The sequence below is a fragment of the Theropithecus gelada genome, chromosome 9 (genome assembly GCF_003255815.1).
Source record: "Theropithecus gelada isolate Dixy chromosome 9, Tgel_1.0, whole genome shotgun sequence".
In the NCBI taxonomy this organism is placed as follows: domain Eukaryota; kingdom Metazoa; phylum Chordata; class Mammalia; order Primates; family Cercopithecidae; genus Theropithecus; species Theropithecus gelada.
Window position 1 is genome coordinate 115,962,042 of NC_037677.1, and position 22,652 is coordinate 115,984,693.

The 22,652-nt window shown below is 51.0% G+C and overlaps 1 protein-coding gene across 2 annotated transcripts in view; it reads left to right on the forward strand.

Moving 5' to 3' along the window:
* GRK5 (G protein-coupled receptor kinase 5) overlaps positions 1-22,652 on the forward strand; it is a 248,779-nt gene that overhangs the window by 170,641 nt on the left and 55,486 nt on the right. Inside the window, exons 1-3 of one of the 2 annotated variants that reach the window (XM_025397144.1) lie at positions 1,920-1,991; positions 4,310-4,422; positions 19,980-20,057. In XM_025397144.1, the coding sequence (XP_025252929.1) occupies positions 20,034-20,057 (24 nt within the window). In that variant the 5' untranslated portion in view covers positions 1,920-1,991; positions 4,310-4,422; positions 19,980-20,033. Of the gene's footprint in view, positions 1-1,919; positions 1,992-4,309; positions 4,423-19,979; positions 20,058-22,652 lie in introns of those variants that run through there. The other variant, XM_025397143.1, reaches the window with a different exon arrangement.

Consider the following 22,652-nt stretch of genomic DNA (forward strand, 5'->3'; position numbering starts at 1 on the left):
TTTGTCTTTTTTTTTTTTTTTTTTTTTTTTTTTTTGAGACAGAGTTTCACTCTTGTCGCCCAGGCTGGAGTGCGATGGCACGATCTTGGCTCACTGCAACCTCCACCTCCCAAGTTCAAGCCATTCTTCTGCCTCAGCCTTCCAAGTAGTTGGGATTACAGGTGCCTGCCACCACGCCCGGCTAATTATTTTGTATTTTTAGTAGAGACGGGGTTTCACTATGTTGGCCAGGCTGATCTCGAACTCCTGACCTCAGGTGATCCGCCCGCCTCGGCCTCTCAAAGTGATGGGATTATAGGCATAAACCACCGTGCCTGGCCGCTACTCCCAGATGTCTTACATAAAGCAGCCTCTTTCTGGCTTGGAGGAAAAGATCAATGAGGCACATGGAAAGCCGGAGTTCCATATTCTAGAAGAGCAAGTGCGCATGTGTGTGCATGTGTGTGCGTGCGTGTGTGTGGACAGTGTGTGTGCCTGTGTGTACAGCATCCCAGTGTTCTCCCACCCCTAAAGAGATTTGGAGACAGAGAGAAAAGTCTTCTGCCCTTGTCCTAGGTGTTTCTCCTCACCAACCCCAACAGACCACACTTGGGAGAAAGGTTGTGGGCAGGCCCCCTTCCAAGCTGGATTTCAGCAACATTGCCAGCTTCTGTTGAAACAGATCAGAAAGGGTCCACTCCAAGCATGTATTGTAGAGCTTTTCATGCTTCCAATTTCAATGTCATTGACTTTGTAGAAGCAACCTATACCTCGGGTTTACTCTTGATACATCAAGAACTTTGATTTGTGCCTCCTCCTGTCTCCTTGATCATTCCCGAATTCGTATTCTTTCTTCTGTGGCCTCCTTATCCATTTCTATAGGAACTGCAAATGTTGCACTGGGGATGATTTTGTTTTTGTGTGTGTGCTTGCTCAGAAAATGGGCCCATTTATCTTTATTTGAGGTGAAGAAGAAAATCTAAAAAGATCATTACTGGTCCTTTTATTTCTCTCTAGGCTTCCAACGAGTAGTTTTTTTTTTTTGCCTGGGATCCTCTCTACAGCTGGGAGAGGCTCAGAACTGAGGTGCTGACAGCTTGTGTCGGAATCGCATGGTGTTTACTGTGCTGTGAGTTTATAACAGCCTTGTTTCCATACTGACAGCAAATGCCATATGGAGAGAAAAAAAATCTGTCAGATGAACCCTTAAGGGATCACAATATGGCACACGAAATCTCAAAACTGCTTTTGGAAAAGGTGGGGGTAGTGGGGTACCTTGCTTAAATCACATAAGCAGCATGGTGCTCTCTCCCATAATTGAATAAAAATGGAATTTGACACAAGGTACTTCCACTTTACAAATGGAATTTGACACAAGGTACTTTGGTTCTGTGTTTGTGCTGGGAAAAACTCGGCTGATTGGGAAAAGATGCAAAGGTTTGTTTTCCTCCCCTTGGGGGATTGTGTTGAGTGGGAGGCAACGGGAATGCAGGCTGTATCTGCAGGGCATTGTGCTAACAGGTGCAGGCTGCAGACCTGTCACAGGCGCTGAGACCAGGTTCCCTACTGTGGCTGATGATCACACTCATCTAGCTTGACATTTTATTACTGTCACTTGAGATCTTGTCTATTCACCCACACACACTCCTGCTGACCTCTCCAGTCTGAGTCCAACCTCCCTGCGGGCTGGGACCACATCCCTAGGTACCCCTCCCCGTCAGAACCTGGCATACACTGAGGCTAAATGCTTGTTGAAGTGGCTATTTGTGAACCATCTGTGCTGGGAGCGGTGTAGACTGCGCCCACGGCTGAAGGGCAGAGTTTAGGCTGCAGTCCAGGGCTAGTTGGAGCCACAAAACCATTTGGGAGTGGGCCAAGAGGGGACTTGGCAGGTTGCTCATCCACGCTGATCCAAATACTCACTCGGGATAGAATGAAACGTTTTAGAGTGCCTTCTTCTACATAAGCTACTTAGATCTGGCGAACTCCTCCAGAAAAAACCCTGCCCTCAGGCAGGTTACCCATGAAAGAAGTGGGCCTGGCGGCGGCTCTTTCCATTCCAGGAGGCAGACAGTGGAGTGCTGAGGCCGTGTCGCCATGTCGCCGTGTCCCCGTGTCCCCGTGCGGTGAATAAATGCCTGGGAGGGAGGGGCTGCCTTCAGGGCTCCTCTCTCCGCTCAGCTCCGCTTGTATGCCGGCTGCGTCCTCCGTGGGCTCTCGCTGCGTGGGGGAAGGCAGTCTCAGCAGCCCTCGGCTGAGCAGTCATCCCGAAAAACCCTCCTGGCATCCCAGGGAACAGACAGTATCTTTCCTGGAAGTTCTGGCAAAAGCCCTGGGAGGACTCCAGGGCCCCCATGGATCACAGGCCCTGACCTGATTGGCTAGAACTGAGTCATGGCCACCCTTGAACCTGTCATCATGGCCAGAGAGAGAGGCCTCTGATTGGCTATGACTAAGTCACGTGTCTATCCATGACCTTAGCACTGTGGCCAGGAGACAGAGGCCTTTTGATTGGCTATAACTGAGTCACGTGCCTGTCTCCGTAGCGTGGGAGGTCTCAGCTCCCTTTTTAGATTCAGAGGCATGGGTTGAATTGGTACAGACTGGGAGAAAGGAGGTTCCCTAAAGGAAAGGGAGATGGAACAGACCAATGATCACATCCATAACGATGAGAAATGGGGTTTATTAATGTGCCAGCGTCTGGTTTGAGTGCTTTCTATGTATTGTCTTATTAATTCCTCAGGACGGTCCTAGGAGTTAGGTCCGCTCACTGTCCCCAGTTTACAAACTAGACAACTGAGGGGCAGTGTCAAGCCTCTTGCCCCAGGTTACACAGGCAGTGAGCAATGGGCTGGGATTTAAACCAAGGTGGTTTCGCTCTGGAGCCCACACTCACACTCACAGCTACCACGAGATCCTCCCTGCGGGCAAGCCTTAGCTTTACATCCTATGGATAAGCATTTTGAGACTAAGAATCCAAGTGTGCTAGCGCAGTGGTTGTGTTCATATCCCCTTGTTGCCTGGCATATCTCAAGAGAAATCCTTTCTAGGGGGCTGGTATCTTACCTCCTTTACACCAAGTAGACTGTAGTCATCCCTTTCCCCCAAGTTGTTCTCCTTCCCAGGCTCTATCGCCCTCTTCCCAGTTTCCCATGAACTCACCCGACTGTGTCCCGTGCAGCTGCAAAATCGATGGCCTAGTGTTCGGTGCTCCAGAGAGCCCGAGGCAGCATGTTTCAGTGGTTCCTTCGAGTATCTTCCGGGCCAGAGAGAACTTCTTGGAGAGGCTTTAGCATCACTGCAGGAAGAACCAAAAGGGAAGGGGCCCCCATCCCAACTACAGCATGCCCTTCTGGTTTTCAGAGAACACAGAGGCCCAGAGAGGGCAAGTGAATGGTTTGAAGTAACACAGCAAATTGTTGGCTAGCACCGTGGTCTCTGGGCCTCTTGGTGGGAGTCTTGCAGTATTTGCTCTTTCGAATCCTCTTGGCTATTGAGTGGGTAAGTGCGGGTGACTTCCTGTCTCCGTGCCTTTAGTGCCTAACTGGAAAAGGCAGGGTTTTCATAATTTGAAGCGTCCTAAGACTGGGCTTTTCTCCAGTTGGGCAAAAATGATTTTTTAAAAATGTATCCATTAGGATGCTTTGAATTACAAGTAATTTCTAAAAATGTTCAAACTGCCCTAAACAAGGATATTGTGTTGTCTCATAAATCAGCTTTTCAGATGTGGTTTGAGCTACAGGCATGGTTTGATCCAGAGATTCATGACATCACCAGGGCACCAACACTACTACTTCCTGTAATTTCCCAGCTCTCACCTCCTTGATGTGTCAGCCTCATCCTCATAGCGGCTTCTCTTGCAGTGTCAAGAACACTGTTGCAGCACCTGGCCTCACACCCACTCACCATGACCTCCAGAGGAAGAGAGCGCCTCTGCTCCAGTGTTCCCAAGCAGTCTGCGGTCCACTCTGATTCAACTGGCTTACATTACAGGCCTGCAGTCACTGTAATCAGAGAATGTGATGTGCTTAATGGCCACCAAGGAGATGGAATCACAGTCCCCAGAACTGCTGGCATGTCCATACAGAAATCAGAGCATTGGACCGGGGGCGTGGAGTGGGGAGTGGAGGCTGGGTCGTCACTGGTGCCTTCTTCTACACTGACATCTCTCTGAGTCTGCAGAGACCATGAAATGAAGAAGGGGTTCTGAGAGTTTGCCAGTCACCTTACTCCATCCATCTGGGGCTCTGAGCCCAGGTGAGGGAATGACAAGAAGGCCCTGCCTGGCCTTCTCCTGGGTCTCATCACATTCTTCTTTTCTTGTCTCCAGACAGAGATTACTGCAGTTTATGTGACAAGCAGCCAATCGGGAGGCTGCTTTTCCGGCAGTTTTGTGAAACCAGGCCTGGGCTGGAGTGTTACATTCAGTTCCTGGACTCCGTGGTAAGTTCCTGCTCCTGTGGTCGTGTGGTCCTCTGTGATCAGTGATTGTTTTGGCTCAAAGGAAAAGATAGACCTCATGGTTTAGAAGAGTGCTTACAAAACTCCCACTACAGACTTTGATTAGGAATGCAAAATTGTCTCAGGATCTAAACTCATGGGTGACCTTGGGTGGGCCCCCTCCCCTCTGGACCTTAGTTGCTGTTGCTATAAAGTGGAGCCCTATCAGCTCTTTGATTCTGGAAGTCTGGGTTATTATGGGAGGCAGGGCCTGGGGAAGTTAGGCCTAGCTCTTGGATCTGGTGGCCCCTTCCTCCAGCTGAGAACCCATTTTATAGAATTCCACAGCTTTTGTGAGTTTGTACAATTGTTTATTGTCAGCTTCCCCATTAGAATGCAAGCTCCCTGAGGGCAGAACCCTGGGCTGGCATCCTGTTCACACCTGCCTCATGCAGTGCCCAGCATCTATGGGCACTCAATAAATGTCAAATGAAGCGCATGGCTGTCAAGCCGGTCTGACTGCCAATGGCTCCACTGGGCTCTGGCATGGATGACATGCCTGACACCGTGGAGGCTTCCTTCGGATGTGCTTGTTATGCATTTGTTTAACAAATGTTGATTGATTGCATGGGTTTTTAAGACAGGTTGTGGGAATAGTCAGGAGTTCCTCTGCACCTGCCCAGGAAGCCTGGGCACCTTGGTTCAGCCAACTGCCCTTGGGTTTTTATCCGAGGAAGGAGGACAAGAGGGGAGAAGAAGGAATGGGGAGCGGTCATGAAGGGTGTGAAGTCATCCAGGCCCCTCCCCTCTCCCCCAGGTGCAGGGGCTAAGAGGCTGCTGTTTCCTAAAAGCCCTCATGCCACCATTGGCTGCTGCCATCCCGACCTCTATCTCAGTTTGGGGGACAACCCTTTAAGATTTCAAGTCTCTGTATCTGCTTCAGGATCTCGATGTGCATCTCTAGACTCACAAACCAAATTGCCCACTGGACATCTCCACTGAAGTCACAAAGGCCGCCTTAAAGTCAGTAAGTCCCAAATGCACTCAGCACTTTCTCCCAGGACCCCAAAGCTACCAGCCCTGAGACATTACCTGTTCCAGTGACCAGCACCCTACAGTCACCCGAGACTGAAATCTTTGCACTCTTTAATGCCTTCCCCTCCTCATCCTTCCCCAACCTGATCAAGGCTCATGTGCTTGGCTCCTTGACCCCGCCCAGGCCAGCTCCCTCCCCTCCGCAGGCTCTGCCTTGGGCTTAGGGGAGGCTGTGCCTTGGGCTTCGGGCAGATTCTTGGCGCCTCTTGTATGAGTGATTACAGTAGTTTTCAATCTTGGCTGGGCATTAGAAACACCTGGGGAGCCTTAAAAACACACCAGAGCCTGAGCTGAAGCCCAGACCAATTAATTTGAATCTCTGGAGGTGGGGCCTAGTATTTTTATAACTTTTTATTATGGAAAATTTCAAGCTATAAAAAGTAAAGTCGACAGAATAGTGTAATGAACCCCCAGGCACCCTTCACCCCACCTCAACAATTATGAACTCATGGCCAATCTTCTTTCATCCATTCCTCCATCCTCCACTCTGTAACATTTTGTAGCAAATTTCATATATTATCTCATCTGTGAACTTTTCAGTATGTATCTCTGAATAAGAGCTCTTTAAAAAATAGTATTATCATAGCTTTAAAAATTCTTTACTATCATCAAATGTTAGTATTCAGATTTCCAGCATTCTCATACATTTTATGTGTATTTGTTTGAATTGGTCTGGATAAGGTCCACACATTGTAATCGGTTGATGTTTTCTTTACTCTAGGCTCCCCCTTAACCATCTATCCCCGTTTGTAATACATGTGTTGTTCCTACAGAAGAGCTTCCCACAGTCTGAATTTTGTATTCTTATCCCCAAGTGTCATTTAACAGGCTCCTCTATATTTCTTTCTTTTTTTTTTTTTTTTTGAGACGGAGTCTCGCTCTGTCACCCAGGCCGGAGTGCAGTGGCGCGGTCTCAGCTCACTGCAAGCTCCGCCTCCCAGGTTCACGCCATTCTTCTGCCTCAGCCTCCCGCGTAGCTGGGACTACAGGCTCCCGCCACTGTGCCCAGCTAATTTTTTTGTATTTTTAGTAGAAACAGGGTTTCACTGTGTTAGCCAGGATGATCTCGATCTCCTGACCTCGTAATCCACCTGCCTCAGCCTCCCAAAATGCTGGGACCACAGGCGTGAGCCACCGCACCTGGCCAGGATCCTCTATATTTCTTATGCATTGCTAGTTGGATGTAGAAACTTGACCAAATTCAGTTTCCCTTTTTGTGTGTGGAGTGGGATTCGACTTCCTCAGTGGTTTCATGTTCTTCCATCAGGGGGCATATACCATCTGGTTGTCTTTCTTTTTGAAATGGTAGCAGCTATTGCTAGTCTGTATGTGAACCTGTTAGTTAAAAAGGACTTGCAACATGGCAACATTCTAATTCTGCCATTCCGTCTTCATTTGCCAACAGAGGCACTTCCTTTTGATGACCATGTGGTGACCTAGTGGTAAAGTTCATAGAGGAAATGGTTGATTCTTTTCTCGCATTAATGTTTCTAAAATACCAAACTGGTTCACTACCATCCTCTAGTAGCAGTAACTAATTAGAGTTTTTAACTCATGGTTTTAGACATGTTGCGTGTGTACTGTTGTACCGTAGTCATTATCCTGACTGATGCTCATGGTCTCATCCCTGGCTAGTGGGGGCATCTGCAGGTTGGCTTTGAGTCCCTGGCTGGACTCCAGCAGTTATCAGTAGTCTGCTTGCTGTCTGATATGACGCAAGGTTCTGGGCTCATCTTATACTAGATCTATTGTTTTTTGGAGGAGCTGTGATTCCTTTTACTGGGACACAGTAGTTGCAGGGCATAGTTTGGCACAAGGCTTATTACCACTAGGCTAGCCATCAATTCTAACACCTATTGGCATTTTTCAAATCTCCCAGGGGTTTAGTGTGGGTCCAGGGTTGGAAAGTAATGACATCTAGGATAAAGTCCAGGTTCTGAAACTGACTTACCAGATCTTCCAGCATCAGCTTCTGCCCACCTTTTCACCCTTGGCCTTCCCAGAGTCTTTCTTCAGCCCTGTGTTCTGGCCTCACTACCCACTTCTAGCATTTGTGACTTACCAGGAGAGTTCAAGCCTCTTGGCCCTAGCTCTCTCAGGCCTCCCTGCCTGAAATCCTCCCCGTAGTCCATTTGCCTGGCAAATGCCTGCTTGTCCTTCTATCCCCTGTTCACAGAGGTCCTCCCAATCTCCCTCTTCCTGTCTCTTCTCCTGTGCCCCTCTGCTGTGGGTGCTTGCTTCTCACATGCACCTGAGCCACATTGCTGCCCCATGCTGGCAGAGGTGCATTGATGGAGAGTGCAGGCTCCAGAGATAGGATGCCAGGACATCGTGGCTCTGCCACCATCCCTTGGTGAGACCATGCATGGGCAGGTGTTTAACCCCTCGTGTACTTCGTGTCTTCATCTGTAAGTGGGGATATAGCTGTATCTGATGATGGGAGAGGTGTTAGGTAGAGACTACATGAGTTCTTACTGCTCAGAACCATGTCTGGAATAGCACTGAGGCTCAGTGAATGTAGCCATTGAGGGCTTTGTGTGCCTGTTCCTCCACTAGCCAAGCCTCTTGGTGGCACAGATGTGGCCCATGGTCCTCAGCCCGCAATGCCACACCTAGCAGTTGAGTGATGCTCAGATTGGGCCCAGTGGAGGTTGGTGACTTGCTTAAAGTCACAGAGCATGTGAGGGGCAGAGGTAGGCCCAGAACTCAGGTCTCCTGGCTCCCGGTCCAGGCTCCTTCCTCAGCATCATGCTGCCTCTGAGGCCATGAGGATAATAAGCCAATAACATGGATTGTTTGAAGGTGAGAACTGGGATGGAAAAAGAAGAACTAGAGCAGGTTAAAGGAGGTTGGGAGTGTGGATATGGGGAGGCTGGTTGTATCATGAAGTAGGACGGTCAGCATAGGAGTCTTTGAAAAGGCAACGTTTGATTGAGGACCAGGAGGAGCTGGAGGAGTTAGTCAAGTGAATATGTGGTGAAAGGGCATTACAGGCAGGGAACAGCCAGCACAAAGGCCTGCAGACACGCGTGTCTGCAGTTGGAGGGGAGGGAGGAAGGGCAGAGCGGGTAGGAGAGAAGTTGATCATGTAGGACTTTGTGCCATCAGAGAACTTTGACTTTGAGAGAAATGGGGGAGCCACTGGAGGGTTTTTAGCAGAGCAGTGGCGTGGTCTGACTTGGGGTTTTGTTTTGTTTTGTTTTATTTTATTTTAATGAGATAGGGTCTCACTCTGTCATCCAGGCTGGAGTGCAGGAGTGGGTTCGTAGCTCATTGCAGCTTCAACCTCCTGGGCTCAAGTGATCCTCCTGCCTTGGCCTCCCAAGTAGCTGCAAATACAGGTGTGCACCACCATGCCCATCTGTGCCTTAGGTTTTTAAATGATCCCTCTGGCTTCCATGTTGGGAGCAGGCTTTGAGGGGCAGAGGTGGAAGCAGGGAGATCTGCTAGGAGGCTGTTGCAGCAGTCCAGGTGAGAGCAGCTGGTGGCTCAAGCCAGCATGGTAGCCCCTGGCAGTGGTGAGAAGTGGTTGGATTTGAGACTTGTGTGGAAGGTGGAGTTAACAGTATTCTCTGATGGACTGGGGATGAGAGAAGAGTTAAGGAAGACTTCAAAGTTTTGACCTGAACAAATAGAAAGATGGATTTAGGAAAAGGCTGTGGGAAGGTCACCCTGTGGGGAAAATCAAGAGCTCCGCTTCAGGCACACGTGCCTTGGGATGTCTACCAGATGCTTGAGTGGAGAAGCTCCAGGGGAGATGGGTATTCAAGTCAGGCTTCATGAGAAAGGTCTGGGCTGGAAATGGAAAATTGGGAATAGTCAACTTCTTAAAAAAATTTTTTACTTTTGAGACACAGTCTTACTCTGTCGCCCAGATTCGAGTGCAGTGGTGTGATCTTAGCTCACTGCAAACTCTGCCTCCCGAGCTCAGGTGATCCTCTTGCCTCAGCCTCCCAAGTAGCTGGGACTATAGGTACACGCCACCACGCCCGGCTAATTTTTGTATTTTTTTGTAGAGACAGAGTTTCACTATGTTGTCATGGCTGGTCTCAAACTCCTGGGCTCAAGTGATCTGCCTGCTTTGGCCTCCCAAAGTGGTGGGATTATAGGCATGAGCCTCTGTGCCCAGCCTTGGAGTTGTCAACATATATAGAGCTGGTGTTTAGAGAGCCCTGGGCTGGAGGAGCTCACCAAGGAAACAAATCCACGTGGATGGAGAAGCGTGAGGACAAAAGATGCCCCGGACCAAGCGCTGCTCCCCATTTGGAAAAGAGGAGGCAGCAGCAGCTTTGGGAGCCATCTAGAGAGTTGATGAGGCAGAGCAGGGTGAGGCTAAGCCTAGGAGCCGGTGGAATTTTCCAGCCACGTGTTTTGTTAGACACTTATAGTCAGTTTGAAAAGGGGGAAAAAAAAATCCAGTGGATGCCCATTTTCATTCTGGTCGTGCCGTCGTTCCCTCTTTCTGGGCCTGTACCAAGAGCTGTTTTTTGGAAAGGAAATGTGAGTCTGGCTCCCTGCGTCAGCGCGTCCAATGCTCTTCACATCTGCCCTAATGAAGCTGCCACTCACGAGAGGCCGACCCCATCCCCTCTGCGTTTTCATGTGCATCCCTGGGAATTAGCGAGACTTTTTCATCGCCCATCTTGACGTCAAATGACCAGCCTCTGGGACACCTCTTTTACGCACGGAGACTTTATTGAGTTTTCCAGGGCTGGCGTAACTTCTCGTCTAAGGTCCGTTTTTTCTTCCATCCTGACTGGAACCCAGAGGAGGGAGGAGGTGGCGGTGTCCTTGGTGTTACAGTAGCGCCCCGGGTGCTGCCTGACTTGGCCAGTGCCATCCATGCCATTCCCATCTCTCTGTTGAATTTCTACCAAGTGGAGCTTTTAAAAATAACCTGTCCTCGTTGGACTCTGATGTAGTCCCTGGGAAAGGCTCCTCTCCTGCACAGTATTTTTTTTTTTTTTTTAATTTGAGACAGAGTCTCCCTCTGTCACCCAGGCTGGAGTGCAGTGGCGCCATCTCAGCTCACTACAGCCTCCGCCTCTTGGGTTCAAGTGATCCTCCTGCCTCAGCCTCCTGAGTAGCTGGGATTACAGGTGCGCACCACCACACCCAGCTAATTTTTGTATTTTTAGTAGAGATGGGGTTTCACCAAGTTAGCTGGGCTGGTCTTGAATTCCTGACCTCAAGTGATCTGCCCGCCTCAGCCTCTCAAAATGCTGGGATTATAGGCGTGAGCCACCACGCCCAGCCTTCTGCACAGTCTTAATGTCTGCATTTCTCAAGTCAAGTGGAAGACTGCAGCTGTTTTTTAAAGAGAGCCCAGGTGATTTTCTGGGTAGCAGAACCGTTGGTGCATCATTTACTAGACTGCAGGGGGAGTTCGGCCTTTTGTGTTGGTTGTCAAGGGTCTTCCAGGAACCTGAGAAAGACTTTTCTCCTGCCACTGCCAGCTGCCCTCTCAGCAAGAAATGGAGTCAGTGACCTAAGCCATGACTAGGTCTGGTCTCTAGAGGGCAAAAAGCTTGCCCAGCAGGTCAGGGGACTGAAGAGGGTCTAGGCTAGGGTCAGCCCCCACAGGCCAAAGGGTCTTGGGCATCTTGGAGACTGATGGACTTCTCTCTAACCTGTTCCCCGCGAGCCTTGACCACGTGCTGGCTCATTTGAAACCATCTTGTCTCCACACTTGGGTGAGACTTAATGTGTTCCGGTCTCTCCTCTTTGGGATTGGAGGATGTTTGGCAGATAGAGAACCAGATCCACCCAGTGCATATTTATGGGGCGGCTCCTGTGTGCCAGGCTCTGTTCCAGCAGTTGGGAGAACACAATGAACAGGGGAACTGAGTTCCTGCCCTTGTGCAGCTTGCTTTCTGGTTAAATGAAAGATTTAAAAAAATTAAGATTTTTTTCCCAAGAGATGGAGTCTCACTCTGTTGCCCAGGCTGAAGTATGATGGTATGATCATAGCTTACCGTAGCCTCAAACTCCTGGACCCAAAGTGAATCCTCCCACCTCAGCCTCCTAAGTAGCTGGGACTACAGGTGCAGGCCACCATGCCTGGCTAATTAAATAAAATTTTTTTTTAGGAGATGGGGTCTCACTGTATTGCCCAGGCTGGTCTTGAACTCCTGGCCTTAAGTGATCCTTCCACCTTGGCTTCCCAAAGTGCTGGATTACAGGCATGAGCCCCTGCACCTGACCAAGGAAAATTTGGAAGTGAATTAAGCAGCACCAGCTACAAGTTAAAATATCTGTTCAGTGTTAGCTTTGGGTTTTTTGTTGTTGTTGTTCTTTTTTGAGACAGAGTCTTACTCTTTCACCCAGGCTGCAGTACAGTGGGGCAACCTCAGCTCACTGCAACCTCCACCTCCTGGGTTCAAGTGATTCTCGTGCCTCAGCCACCGTAGTAGCTGGGATTACAGGCAGGCACCACCACGCCCAGCTAATTTTTGTATTTTTGGTAGAGATGGTGTTTCACCAGGTTGGCCAGGCTGGTCTTGAGCTCCTGACCTCAAGTGATCTGCCCACGTTGGCTTCCCAAAGTGCTGGGATTACAGGCGTGAGCCACTGAGGCCCACGCAGTATTAGTTCACCTCAAAACATAGTGGCTTGAAACAACAGTCAATCTTTATTACGTGATGGTTTTGTGGGTCAGGAATTTGGGCATGGCTTCGTGAGGTGCTGTTAGCTCAAGGTCTCTCATGAGGTGAGATGTCAAGAAGTTGGCTGGGCTGCAGTCGTCTAAAGGCTTGACCGTGGCCAGAGGATCTGCATCCACAGTTATTCACATGCCTGGCAGGTTGGCGCTGGCTGTTGGGAGGAGGGAGCCTTTCCGTGGGATTGCTTGAGTACCCTCACAACATGGCTGGCTTTCCCTGGAGTGAGCAATCCAAGAGAGCATGATAGGAGCTGCATGCCCTCTATGACCTAGCCTTAGAGTATGCACACTATTTCCCTAATATCATACTGGTGGCACTGGTTAGCCCTGTTTCATATCGAAAGAGACTTTCCAAGAGCATGAATAACGAAGCAAGGATTACTGAAGGCCACCTTGGAGGCAGGCAACTACAAATATGAGGTTACAACAAATGAAATCTCATATAGGAAATGCTAAGAGACCTTCCTAGCTGCTAATTAGCCTAGACTATAGGAGATGACATAAAATTAGTGGGCTGTCACCTGTCACCTCTGCCTGATCATTTGAAATTTTACTGTGAAATGATCCACTCTGCCTCACCGGGGGCTAAGTATTCTGCTTCTGTTGTTTATGAGAATTCAGTATTTGTCTTCATCTTTCTCTCACTGGTGTGATCCTCCAAAATGGGGAGAGTGGAGGGTGCTTATAGTTTTTCAGATGCACATAGAGACTGTCAGAACAGCTAGGAAGCCGGACCCCGGGAGCAGGGCTATCTTGAAAAAGTGCCACTTCTAAAATGGGTTTATATAGTGCACGTCTGTGGGATCATCCAGTCTCCTGGGTGCCCCACCCATATTCCCAAATGACGTGGCTGTTCTAGAAGCTGCCATGTTCTTAATGATGTCACCCCCAAGTTGCAGTTGACTGGAGCAGGAGGGAGTCTGTGAGCCAAGGCGGGCCAACAAATCCTTTCCCTGGAATTGATGACCTCAAGGGGAAGTTCTTCCCTGCTAGAGAAAGCTTAACATAAAAACCCTGGGAACTGGAAACTGCCATGTTTCCTACACTGGAACAAGCCAGTCAGCACCCAGAGATCGTGAGAACACACACACCCCCCCAACACACAGATGATGGGGGCTCCAGAAGTGCTTGTGTCCCTGGTTTCTGGGCTCTGGGCCCAGCTGGTTCAGCTCATCCTCAGATTCCAGGAGCCAGGAGCTTCCAGTTTTGTTGAACTAGGTTATGCTTGGATTCTTTTCACTTAGAACAAAAAGAGTAATGGGGAAAGTTAAAGACTTTTCCTTGTAGCCTTTGGATCCTTGGTTGGATGTGGGGACAGAGAAACAATTCTGAGAGGGAAGGAGGAAAAGCAGCTGGTGGGGGTGAGGATGGGGGCAGCCACTCAGGGCTGAGCTCTTAGGAGATGAGTGATGGGGCAGACAGGAAGCGGGATGGGACAGCCCCTCTGTATTAGTCCGTTTTCAGGCTGCTGATAAAGACATACCCAAGACTGGGCAGTTTACAGAAGAAAGAGGTTTAACGGACTCACAATTCCACGTGGCTGGGGAGGCCTCACAGTCATAGTGGAAGGCGAAAGTCACGTCTCACATGGCGGGAGACAAGAGAAGACAGCATGTGCAGTGGAACTGCCCTTTATAAAACCATCAGATCGGGCCGGGCACGGTGGTTCACACCTGTAACCCCAGCACTTTGGGAGGCCAAGATGGGTGGATCACAAGGTCAGGAGTTCAAGACCAGCCTGGCCAATATGGTGAAACCCCATCTCTACTAAAAATACAAAAATTAGCTGGGCACAGTGGCATGCGCCTGTAGTCCCAGCTACTTGGGAGACTGAGACAGGAGAATCACTTGAACCCAGGAGGCAGAGGTTGCAGTGAGCCGGGATCGTACTGCTGCACTCCAGCCTGGGTAACAGAGCAAGACTCCATCTCAAAATCTCAAAAAACAAACAAAATATCAGATCTCGTGAGACTTACTCACTGTCCTGAGAACAGTACCGGAAAGACCCACCTCATGATCCAGTTACCTCCCACCACCGGATCCTTCCCGCAACACATGAGAATTGTGAGTGCTACAATTCATGATGAGATCTGGATGGGGACACAGCCAAACCATGTCACCCTCTGCCACCGGGGAGCTTATCACTTCCCCTGAGAGGGGTGCACGTGTCCCCTCCCTCTGAGAGAGGCGAGCCTGTCCCCTCCACCATATGGAGAGATGCAGCCCCCTTCCCTCCTGCCTTCTATTCAGTGTTTGCGTCTGGCCAGGCCACGATTCACAAGCTGGTGGCTGTGGTACCTCAGGAAATCTGGGGTCACTCCTACCACTTTCATTCTCCACCCAACGTGGACAGGAGTCCATTCTTCCCTCCCTTCTCTGGTTCCATCCCATCTGTTGCCCTAAGTTGGGCCAGTGAATCCCTCCTGACTGGGGCCTGAGAGGGCCACTCAGATGGGAGCCAGAGATTACAGAACACTTGGCCAGGGCGGGCACAGGCTTTGGGGTTGACCAGGTCCGTCTGACCCTGGGGCCCCTGGGGGATGCACCCTTCATGCACTGCTCGCCATTCTCACTGAGGAGCAGAAAGGAAGCAAGGCCAGTGCCCACCCGTCTGAAGCACCCTGCAGGGCATCAGCCAGGTCCTGGCAGAAAACGGATGGCCAGCCCCATGTGTGAATGGAGGAATTTAACGAGGGCCTATTTGCAAAGCGTGGGCAGGGGAGGGAAATCCGTAGCTGCTGATGCAGCATCCTTGAGCCTCCACCACCCGCTGACCTGCAGGGCCAAGGGAAGAGACTGATGCGGGATCGTGGGAGAAGGCTGCCCACAGGGGTTGGGCCTGGAGAACAGGGTCCAGGAGCCTGTGGTGCCCAGGCGGGGACAGAGCCAGCAGAAAACCACCCCACCGCTCCACCCCCACAGCAGGGTGGGAGAGGGCTAGAGGGGCTCTGGAGGGGCGGCCCACGTGGTCAGCACAGATGAGAAGCTGGGGCCGTGGGGTGGATCCCGGTGTTTCTCCGGCGGGGTGCATGGTGAACATTGTGCTGACCAGGCCTGTCACTTGTCCCTGCCTCAAGGACTCTGGAAAAGCTGACCACATCGATAATTACAGAAGCTGGAGGTGGCAAGACCTCACGGCATCTCTGACTTCATCTTCCTGTCAGGGCAGGAGAAGGTCTCCTGGGAGAAGGAGGTGACATCTAAAGTTAGTCCAAGGCCGAGAGGAATTCAGCCCAGACTGCCCTTTCTAAACCGGGGCCGACTTCTTTGAAAACGTGGCAGGTTCTAAAAAGCATCTGAAGGAAATATGTCTTCATAGCCAGGACATATTTTCTCTGGCAAATTCCGAGATTGATGATGCAATTAGGGCAGGCCAAGAGAATGAAGTATTAGGGCTGTAAACTAAGATGCACATAGATGTTTCCACTCTTTGGGAGGCACAGATGTAGCAAAAGTTCTTTGTTCCTTAAGCTCAATGTAATAGTCAGCATTTTGTGTTAGAGCAGCATCTCCCCACAAAGGCCACCTCTGTGTTTGGCATAAATCACAATGCAGAGAGAAGGCTCATTCGGTGGTGTCTTCCCCGTTGGCACCTGGCACGTATCTGGATTATGGATGGTTGTGGATGCTCCCTGGCACCCTGGAATGGAGCTCTGGACAGGGAGAGGGCCTTTTTTATTTTTTTTTGAGATGGAGTTTCACTCTTGTTGCCCAGGCTGGAGTGCAATGGTGCAATCTCAGCTTACTGCAACCTCCGCCTCCCGAGTTCAAGCAATTCTCCTGCCTCAGCCTCCCAAGTAGCTGGGATTACAGGCACCCACCACCATGCTTGGCTAATTTTTTGTATTTTTAGCAGAGACACGGTTTCCCTATGTTGGGCAGGCTGGTCTCGAACTCCTGACCTCAGGTGATCCACCCGCCTCAGCCTCCCAAAGTGCTGGGATTACAGCCGTAAGCCACCGCACCTGGCCAAGAGAGCTTTAAATGATCAGAACAGCAGAGGGGCCTGTGTTTCCGGGAGGGCACAAGGCCCATCTCCCTCTCTGGTTGGAAGGGACTCTTTTGCAGATGGAGGTCACGAGGGCATTCTTTGCATACGGTTTACCTTTCTTTTCATTGAAATCATTGTCTGGCTGCTATTTCCTGAGCTACATCTCATTGTAAAATTCTGGGTTGTTGGCACAAACTCTTACTTGCTGCTTATGTTTGCTGGCTTCAGCTGGTTGAAGCTTTCTCCCACCACCTGGGCAAGGGTGTCCTTGAGCTGTGGTTTCTGGGGTGGCCCCAGTCCTGTGGAGTGTGATCTGCCTTGAGCTCGGCCCACCCAGGGGAGCCACCATGGTACCTTTCCTCTGTGGGTGGCCTCTCAGGACTCCCCTCAGGGAGTCACTGTGGAGACATGGCCTGTCACTAGGTGTCTTAATCAGTGTGAAAAGCCCAGCTGGAGGCCTTCCATCCGTTTTCCGCCTCCCAACACAAATGCTCTTCAAGTGGTGGCCTGGCACAGACTCTTCGGAGAAAGGCCTTTTGATCCCAGCAGGGGAGGCCTGTCCCCGTGTGCTCCCGCTGCCACCTGCATGCCCGTCCACCAGCGGGGCCTCTGTCAGGAGGCAGCTGACCTGAAAGGGATGTTGTTTTTTTAACGCGGGTTTTAGTACCCACAGCAAGAGTATTTTTAGCTGGTTATTGAGGCTGATTAGTGAGCCCCAGGCCTCCATTTGGTTAAATAGAGCCACCTTCACAGCTGTATTTTGGTACAGTGCAAATCTAGTGTTCTGGATGGTATAGAGTTACCCCAAATGATGGCCGGCCATTTGCCCAGGGCCTGGGTCCTGCAGAGCAGTCTGGCTACATTCCCATGGTGCCAGACCAACGGTGGGCTGTCCAGGGGCGGCAGGACCCTGGGTGCTTCTCATTCTGGCAAACAGCAGGCAGCTGGCTCTAGAGTGCTCAGCCCCTTTGGAGACGCCATGGCGGCCCTATTGCTTGCTAGCTGTGCTGTATTGGAACCTCTCAGACCCCTTAGTTTCTTCATCTGCAAATTGGAACTAATAATACCTACCGTGTAGATATAATAATCCCCTGCCATGTAGGGTGAGCCTGGCATCAGCACTCCATGCGGGGAGTGTGTCTGTGTGTGGGTGTCTGTGTGTCTGTACGTGTGTGTGTAGGGGTGCAGGTGTGTTTGTGTGGGTGGGTATCTGTGGGTGTGTGTGTCTGTGAGTGTGTGGGTCTGTGTGTGGGGGTGTCTGTGTGTGGGTTTGAGTGTGTGTGGGTGTGGGTGTCTGTGTATGGGGTATCTGTGTGTGGGTAGGTGTGGGTGTGTGGGTGTCTGTGTGGGCGTATCTGTGTGGGCACGTGTGTGTGGGTGTGTGAGTGTGTGTGGGTGTGTGTATCCGTGTGTGTGGGTACGTGTGTGTTGGTGTGTGGGTGTCTTGTGTGGGGGTGTGTGCGGGTATCTGTGTGTGTGTGTCTGTGGGTGTGTGGGGGGGTGTGGGTATGTGTCTCTGTGTGTGGATGTGTATGTGGATGTGGGTGTCTGTATGGGAGTGTGTGAGTGTGTGTGGGTACATGTGTGTGGGTGTGTGGGTGTCTGTGGGTGTATCTGTGTGTCTGCATGTGGGTACATATGTGTGTGGGTGTATCTGTGTGTCTGTGTGTAGGTAGGCACCTGTGTGTGTGTGGGTGTGGGTGTCTGTGAGTATCCGCGTGTCTGTGTGGGCACGTGTGTGTGTGGGTGTCTGTGTGTGTATATGTATCTGTGTGTGTGTGGGCACGTGTGTGTGGGTGTGTGTATCCGTGTGTCTGTGTGTGGGTATATGTGTGTGTGGGTGTATCTGTGTGTCTGCGTGTGGGTACGTATGTGTGTGGGTGTATCTGTGTGTCTGTGTGTGGGCANGTGTCTGCGTGTGGGTACGTATGTGTGTGGGTGTATCTGTGTGTCTGTGTGTGGGCATGTGTGTGTGTGCATACATGCACACTCAGGTTTACGAGATCATCAGGGAGCACAGAGGGAGAAAATAACAGGAAAAAGTCAAGAAGAAAGAGCCACCTTAAAGCATCTCAGGAATTCATCCATCAAGTCAAATCATCAAGAAATCCCCAGTCCCTCAAGGCTCATCTTGATGTGGAAGAGGAATTGACCTCTGGGTAGAAAGGCTCTGACCACGCGACCCAGTGGGAATCCAGAGGCCAGCGCACCAGCCCGGCAGCTGTGACCTTGGGCAAGTCCCTGACTTCTCTGAGCCTCTGTGTCCAGCCCTATAAAATGAGGGGTGGGATTCCTTAAAGAAACACCGCCCTATCTCCCTGTGATCTAAATGATTGTCGTGTTCGTGTTTCTCCATGGGAGAAAATCGCTGGATCTTGGCTCTCCATTAGAAGAGAGAGGGCAAGACAAGGACACTTGCTCACTGTGGATGGAAATGAGCCTGGCTGCCTCTGTGGTCACTGTGAGTGCCGCCTGCGTGCTCCCTTTGACTGGTCTGAGAGGATTCAGACCCTAGACACTGAGGTGTGAGGTTTCCCTGAGGGCCGGACAGACATCTGACTGCATGGTGGGACGCCCGGGGAGGAGTTCGGGTCCGTCTCTGCTAGTGTCATTTCCTGTCTCTTTTGAAATAGCTGTACTTTTGGACAGAGGCTGACAGATTCTTGGGTGGTGGATTTTGAAATGGTTATAAACAATTTGTAATTAGCTCCTTTGTCTAAATGAGAAAGGGACACTTACTCAGGCTTTTTATTGACTCAAGGCCCTTTATCCACGTGGCAAGTGCGTCAGATGTGAGCAAAGGAGCCCCCTCTGGGATTCAGGAAAATTAAAAAGTCTGTTTATTGGAGACCTCCCATCTTTAGAGCTTGGGCCCCCTGGCTTGGCTAGTTATCAGAGTCCTAAATTCTGTGGTGTGGTTGAGGAGAAGCCCTGCGCTTGGAGGTTCAAGTCCCAGCCCTGCCACCTCCCGCTGCACGACCCTACGCAAGTGCCTTCCCGCCGTGGGCCTTCGGGATCTCCACCTACAGACAACGGAGTGGGATGGCAGCCCCTGTTCTCCTGCGTCACTGCCCTGGCTGTTTCAACGTTCAGACAAGAACATCTTTAAAAACCTGTGTGTGTTCACTTTGTAAACTCAAAAGCTGGAAAAGACCAGGCATCCACATTATTGTTTATCCTTGCAAAGTATAATAATCACAATGGTGGTAACTACAGCAACTCTTTATTATTATTTATGATGGGCCAGGCCCCAGGCCAAGAGCTTGATCACTTCCGTCTGTATAATCACTGCATACCTAGGTGCTGGTACCATCTGCATTTTATAGAAAGGTTAAGCAAATTGTCTAAGATCACACAGCTTACAAGGTCTGAGTAACCTAAGGCAGCTTCTTGGTGGCCTTCCAGTCTGGTGGGCTGTTATTTTTCCAGTAGTTTCTTTTGATTCATCTAAGTCAGTGGTCTTCAACCCCAGCTGCCCAGGTGCCAGCCCTCATGGCCCAATGGAAAGCCTGGTTTCATTGGTCTAGTGTGGGACCTAGCATCAGTGTTTGCTCAGGGCTCCCTGCTGATTCTAATGTGGTCTGTGTGGAGCACCGCCGTCCTGAGACCCAGCATCTGTGGGAGAGGGCAGAGTAGTTTGGACTGAACACTGGGGCTCCATGGCCAGGTCTTTTCCCCTGGCTTCCTGCCCTGCAGGAGAAGGGAATTGGTCAGGTGGCCTCTAGGGGGTTTCCTCCAGGGGCTGTGAGGTTCTGTAACCATAAGAAGCTCATGAGCAAAGCTGTTATTTTTCTTTTTCTCCTTCTGTTTTAGGCAGAATATGAAGTTACTCCAGATGAAAAACTGGGAGAGAAAGGGAAGGAAATTATGACCAAGTACCTCACCCCAAAGGTAAGGAACTTTCCAAACCCCACAGCAGGTAGCACAGGAGGCATTATCCAAAAATAGGAGCCCCTAAGTCTGTGCCAGGCCACGTGGGGGAGCTGTTAAGTGCTGTGCTGGTGGCTGTTGTTGATCTCCTGTGATCCACAGTTCTCATCCTCCCCCAGAGAGTGCCCAAGACTGGCAGGGCCAAGATAGGGATGGTCTAGGCCAGGCCTGGAGTGGGGGCGGGATGCCTGCTTCTTGGGACCCAGCCCCTTCAAGAGTCACCATGCTGCCCTGTGCCTACACCCAACCATTTGTGATAGGGCAGATAGAGGCCTGGCCAAGGTCAGGAGAAGTGCCCAGAAGGAAGGGCTCAGCAGGGCGGTTCTGAGAGGTTGGCATGGAGGGGAAGTGTTGGCGGTTGATTGGGAGGGAAAGGGGGTGCCCAACTACATCAAAGAATGGAGAGAATTCTGAAGCATATTCTGGAGTATTCTGTAGGGTCAGGGGCCACCCTGACCCCACCTCGGGGGCATCCACTGAATGGTTTAAGCATTGGGGTACCACCGTCCTCAGGGTCCAGTAGCCTTGGTTCTCCAAGATCTGCTTCCTCTTGACTCACCTTCACAGAAGCGTGTTCTCAACCCATTTAGTGTTCTAGTGTCAGTAGTTCTGCCCACTTGGTCAAGTCACATTCCCTCCCTGGGCCTCTGTTTCCCTTTCTTAAAAGTGGTCTTCCTGCCAGACTCACCTCCTGGAGGTGTTGGGAGCCTGAGATGAGACCTGTGTGGGAATAGCTTTGCATGTGTCCCATCCCCCGGGGCCATTGGTGGCTTCATCCTGCTCAGGACCCTGTGGGCCAACCAGCTCCCCAGAAGGGTATACCTCCTGGTGCCCATCCCAGGCTACCAGTGGACTGAGGTCATCACAGCCTGTGGAAGGTCCTGGCCATCAGTCCTCCCACCCCCTGCACCTCTTGTACCAAATGTAGCCCTTGTTCTTCTCCAGCATCAGCAGTTGGTGGTGGCCATTGCCCTTGCAGGGTGAGCCCAGCCTCACGCCCAGAAGCTTTGCCCTTTGTCATGCCCCACTCTGAACAGCCTGCTAGACAGCATCCCTAATACGCACACGGAGTCACCATCACCTTGCTGCCTCCCCTTGCTGTTTCTCTGCTTCTGCGTCCATCATAATCCGTGCATTTCTCTTTCTGTGAGCAGCAAACACCCCCAGCCCTTTTGCACTTTTCAGAAATGACAGAATTTATGTTTATAAAACACTTCTAGGCATAGAATGGGGCTAGTTTGCTCTGGACAAGGCATGGCCCTGGGCAGGCACAGCTGCCGTCACCTTGGGCAGCACAGCCTTGCCATGCTCCAGATATGGGCCTGTTGATGTCTGTGAGGTTCTCAGGTGGACACAGTCGAGGAGATGTTCTCAGCAGGGTCCCTATTCACCCAGTCACAGCCGATGTCATATTGATGAGGCTCTGGCAAGATACATTTTTCATCTCCTGGCCACCACTCAAGACAGTGTGGACACTCTGGGCATAAACACGTGCCCTGAGCTTAGAGGGGTGCAAGCACTGTAGAGAGCATGATGATGACAGCTCCCTGGCTGGGCTCCTGTGGTGGGCCACATGCCTCCGAGATGTCTCTGATGGTTCCTGTATCCATGAGAGGTTGCCCTGTTTATAGACAGGCCACTGAGGCCCGCAGAGCTGCACAGCATGAGAGGCCACTCAGCTGATGGGGTCTTCAGCTGCCCTCTGCAGAGGCATCTTCCCACGGCAGCTCAGCTTGGCCCAGTCCACCGCTTCATCTGTGTCCCTGTAGGGTTGCCCACTCACATGTGTTCCCCCCAAACAATGGCAACTAGCATGTATTGAGGACCCCTTGTGTCAGGCACCACTGTCTATAGTCCTTGCTGTCACTGTGGAATGCAGATTCTGTTGGTTCTATCTTACCAATAAGGAAGAAGAGGCTTGGGGAGCTGTCGCATCCCAAGTCACACAACTAGTGAGTGACAGAGCTAGAATTTGAACCCAAGTCTGGGTAATTCTAGACCCCTGGTTGTTTTCCCTGGGTATAGGCTCCTCACCCTCCTTCACCGTCCTCCCACTTGTCTGCGGCCTGGCTCTGATCTGCAGTGAGGGCGGAGTGCTCCCTTTGCCCGACCTTGCTGGCTGGATAGGCTCTTGTGGCTTAGCCAAGAACAGGGTATAGGCAGGCACTGGGGCAGCCAATGAAGGCTGCCACCGGCTCACCCTGTGGCCAGCCTCGTTCAGAAGCCCCTGCTGGCAGCCTCTGACCTGAACTCTCCAGACCTCCCTACCTCTGCTCAGCCTTGCGTCCATCTCCTGGAGGGATAGGGCCCAGACTCCCCCAGCAGCCCAGATGGTTTTACAAGTGCCTCAGAGCCTGCCCACGTTTTTTCCCTTAAGTTCTCCTCAATTTAAAAACTTTAAGCCACACCATTTGTTGCGGCCAGGGAGGCCTCCGGGGGAGGTAGTCGATCCGTGCCTTGGGTTAACTGTTTTCCTACAATAAACTTTGCCATTCCTTCCCATAACCGTCCGTCCCATGACAGCTTGCTCCGGAGCCTGATTGACTTCTCACATGC